This window comes from Talaromyces atroroseus (assembly GCF_001907595.1).
Source record: "Talaromyces atroroseus strain IBT 11181 chromosome Unknown scaffold_27, whole genome shotgun sequence".
NCBI lineage: Eukaryota > Fungi > Ascomycota > Eurotiomycetes > Eurotiales > Trichocomaceae > Talaromyces > Talaromyces atroroseus.
The window spans coordinates 252-4,847 of record NW_017971459.1 but is presented as its reverse complement, the minus strand read 5'-3'; the positions used below and the strand labels follow the sequence as shown (position 1 = coordinate 4,847).

The window sequence follows — 4,596 nt, the reverse complement described above, 5'->3', positions numbered from 1 at the left end:
GGCCCGTATGACATCAGCCCAATAATCGAGGCCTTAAAGGGAACGACTGATACATCCACGGCTAGCATCACTGGTGGTGAAAAATTGCCGTGACGCGAAAGGCTATTGAGGTATCATAGTCTAGATGTAGACTAGTGTTATTATACTCCGTCGGTTGCCTACTCTAAATATAGACCAGGGCCCGGGATCCACTTGGGGAACTTCCCCGCTAAACTCTCGATCATAATCAACAACTTAATCGTGAGCTAAACCGGATTAGGTTTAGCGCAAGATAGTGTTGATTTCCACGAGACCTCTTCCTCATCTTTCTTTCTTTCCTCCTCTACCCCTCGACTTGATCACTTTTCATCTCGATATCTTCTGCAGCATTTGCCTAATCATCACATATCTACCCTCAGTCGAAAGCTCTTGATCCAACGAAGAGAACAAGCCTACTTTCACTGCTGTAAAGAACAAACAGCACGAGACGCACCACCAAACATCACTATATTGGATTCGATCGTGAGTGGGCTCAAATCAGCAACGCGTCGACCAACACTATGTGTCTCTCAATTTCTTTAATCCTCGCACTCAGCCCCCATGTCAGCGATCACGGTTCCGGGCAGGGGCCTAGGATCAACCACCTACGTCTTGATTTACATATTGAGACGAGCCATCTTCAGTCAACATGGAGTAAGACAACGTCCTACCCAACTCAATATTGGTAAATGCTAACTGTTAGTTGTTCAACTTGCCTAGTCAATTAATAACTACATCTTTGTCCGGCACTACTGGAGTAGTGATAATAGGGCGAAAGTTCGAGAACAACGACCAGGTATTCGACTTCATAGAGAGTGAGACCCTTAATCATGATGCGACAGGCGCTTTTATCGCACAAGCCACAGCCAAGATCTTAGATAGACGCCGCAATACGTTCTATAAAATCGACAGCTTTGTAACCAGGCTTATAGAAATCAGTAGGAGGGTTCTTCCAGAGTCGAAAAACAAGGAATGGTGAGAGCAACATAAGTTGAGTGACGCGTAGAAAAAACTATTGGAAATCAAGAGGAAACATCAATTAGATCAGGCACGAAGGACCGGCAACCGCATGAGTAAAATAACAGCGGCATGGAGTGCTGCCGGCTTATATCTAGTTAGCGAGGGTATCTCAAAGAACAAGACCGCGTATTATAATGCGTTGGCGACCACTTGCCCAACATGGGAGGATGCACGGCATTATTTCAACCATATACTATATGATCGCCGTGTGAACCATCAACGTGGTCAATCATTTAGCATGATTATTAGCACCGCTAACACTAAAAGTGCACGAGATCTAGCCCAGAGAAATGCTCGGCCACCGGTGCTAAGCAGCAACGAATTGCAGCATTTGAACAGCATAACCAGAGAAACATATGATTTTGACCAATATGGATTGCTCGCCATCCACGCTTACACCAGAGCACAACTGGCAGATTCCTCCATTATCACATCGCCATATAGCGGAGAACCAGGATACGCAGAGACCATTAGTGAAGTCACTAAAGCCAACACCCCCAGACCAGACCGTATGGGCTTGGGCTCGTCACGGCGACCTGGCCGTGGAAGGGACGGACAAGTTGTGTCCCCGTCCAATAGACCCGAGCGCACCGCGGTCGAGTACAATGATAATGATTCCATCGACGACATCGACATGGATAGAGTTGGAGGCGACGATATCCAGTCCAACCACGAGCCAATGCACAGTGATCCCGAGCCTCACTCAACCGCAAACTCCAGGCCCCCTGCCCCAGAGCACATAGGCGATGATGATGCTCTAATGGTTAATTCTACGAACCCCGAGCGTGACAAGTCGGGTACTTCCGGGCCCCCTGTCCCAGAGCGCATAGGCGATAATGATGCTCTAATAGTTGATTCTACGAACCCCGAGCGTGACGAGTCGGGTGCTTCCGGGCCCCCTGTCCCAGAGCGCATGGGCGATGATGATGCTCTAATAGTTGATTCTACGAACCCCGAGCGTGACGAGTCGGGTGCTTCCAGGCCCCCTGCCCCAGAGCACATGGGCGACGATGATGCTCCAATGGTTGAATCTACGAACCCCGAGCGTAACAAGTTGGGTGCTCCCGGGCCCCCTACCCCAGAGCACATAGGCGACAATGATACTCCAATGGTTGAATCTGCGAACCCCAAGCATGACAAGTTGGGTGCTCCCGGGCCCCCTACCCCAGAGCACCTTAGGAATGAACCAACCCACGATACAGCACAGGATCATGAAGGAGATAACCTCGCCTCTAGGGCTGACGCCGCCCACCAGTTATTAGACATGCTTCAAAGCAAGGAACAGAGAGAAGGACCACAACCTACACCGATTCCTAACGTACAACCTACGCCGGCCCCTGTCGTGCAATCTGCCACCAACACAACAAAAACCAATGTCAGCCAAACGAAGTCTCATGGAAACCGCCACGTGAAGGATCGGTGCGCCTGTGCACGGGTAATGAGTGGTACGAATATTCAGGCTGTGGCTAGCTTAGCGAGGTATAACGAACGGAATCCCCACGATGAAGTTCGAGCAATTGCAGTATTCCATGCAATCGCTACCGATCTTAAGGCTATGAAGGATTCTCTAACAACCAAGAGAAATAAGGTCATGTGTAACGATCACATAAGTACATTAACTACAGCTATTAACATGAACATTCGACGCCAAAGGCTTTCCACAGTTATCCGCCAGTTCCATGCAGTCGCCAAACACGCTAGCAGTCGGGACAAGTGGTATCAGAGAAACGTCCATCATACAACTCGGTCCAAATGGTTCCACCACGGCCGTATCGAATACCGCAAGATTTCAATTAACAAATTAAAACCTTTCCACAGTGTTCCTGTTGAAGACATCGATACTGAACTATCTCCCACATTCTTCGACATCACAGTAACCGAAGCAGGCCTGGCAGATATTTTATCAGATATTCTCCATCAGTGCCATATCACAGGCAACAATCTTGGCCATAGTTTTCGCACCAAGAGCTTAATCACCTTAAAGAAGTTGTTTTCGTGGTGGAACGATGGTCACGCACCCACCATAGCCAAGATTACCCAGGAGGAATTTGACACTTTCGAACATCATTTGAAGACTAAACATAAGCTAGAAAACAATACATCTCCAGTCCGCACCTTCTTCCAGTACGCCCTTACCCAGCATCTTATGCAAATAGATCCGGTTCTTTTCATCATACAGCATTGTCTTCGGCCATTCTTCCGTGAAGAGAATGCACTCGATCCTCATACCGTGGCGATTCCCCTGCCGGCCATCTACGCACACCCTCGAACTGTGTCCTCATCCACCTGGATGCACGATCCAAACTGGGATGGCAAGAACACATACCGCACCCCCCTATACGGTGTCGTCCCTATCATCAACCAGGACAGTGCCGGCATGCGATACCATGCCATACCATTTGGAACCAGCAGGGCGGTTGCTCTACAATTTGCAAAAAAGTGCGAAGAACTAGACGATCCACTTGAATTTGCCCCCGTGCCAGTTCGGGTGAATCCCAACGTCGCTATRAAGGTGCATCAGTCCCAGACCCAGATGTTCCCCGTCACTGAAGCGACAGTTTCTACGTTGAGCGCGGTGGTCTGGGACGGATGTATCCCCATGACGCCATATTCAAAACCCCACGGTCATGAGAATGAACAGATCCTCGCATATCAGGTTTGTTTCACTCATCCAGAATATAAAGACACAATCCGCTACCCTCAGCTGGAGAAAGCCCGCGCCAATTGCCATCCATTGTACACTGGTACCGACAGGCAGGCTGCGCAGTTCATAGAGATGCCAGGCTACTACAGATTATCCTATCTTACCCCTCTTAGTAGCATCGATGACCTAGGTCGGGCCATTCTAGCCCAACAGCCGTGGGGGGCTGGCGCTATATCCATTACTACTCTTCTACTTGGGCCAGACCGTGATGCTGCGTGGTCATATATACAGAATTAGCATAGCCTTGCACAGCATATCCTACAAACACAATGGACGGAAATTCGGCGCACAGAGGACGAGTACTATCGCGAACGGGGCTTTAGCAATGCCACTGACGGGAGGGAGTTGTCTGCATCTGAGGAGGAGTGTGAATAGATTGAAACCGGTGATCCTGCTTATATTAATACAGATACTGCGTCTACGTATGGGGATAATGATGGGGACGAGGATGGGGACAAGGATGGGGACAAGGATGGGGACGATGATGGGGACGATGATGATGATTATGATGGAGAAGATGAAGAATGAGATTGCGATTTTTTAGAGGATAGGGAAGTAAGATCAGAAAATTGGGAGGAGAGTAAGACAAATTAAACATGGGTTAATATGAATAGCCTAGTTCTATATCATACAACCATGATAGAGCATAATCAACTCGTTACTAGAAACGAATGCTTCCCTAGTTTCCATAATTAGAGTAACACTACACTATACAATAAAGGCCTAAGAGGATTATAGTACCACAGTAAGCAGTCTATTCAGAGATATATAAGTCCTCATAAATACCGCTAAGAGCATTAGAGTAGACACCAGTATTAAAATCCTTAAAGACTTAAGCACTAAAGATAACGGTA

At 48.1% G+C, this 4,596-nt stretch overlaps 1 protein-coding gene across 1 annotated transcript, besides 1 other annotated feature; it reads left to right on the top strand.

The window, feature by feature from the left end:
• Positions 1 to 1,087: 1,087 nt before the first annotated feature.
• Positions 1,088 to 3,979, top strand: UA08_09493 (hypothetical protein; the record flags this gene model as incomplete). Its single annotated transcript, XM_020265427.1, has 1 exon — positions 1,088 to 3,979. The coding sequence occupies one exon, from the start codon at positions 1,088 to 1,090 to the stop codon at positions 3,977 to 3,979; it is 2,892 nt and encodes a 963-aa protein (XP_020115357.1).
• Positions 3,980 to 4,166: 187 nt separating this feature from the next.
• Positions 4,167 to 4,267: a repeat region (Identified by RepeatMasker using a combination of RepBase library and repeat library created with RepeatScout).
• Positions 4,268 to 4,596: the final 329 nt, after the last annotated feature.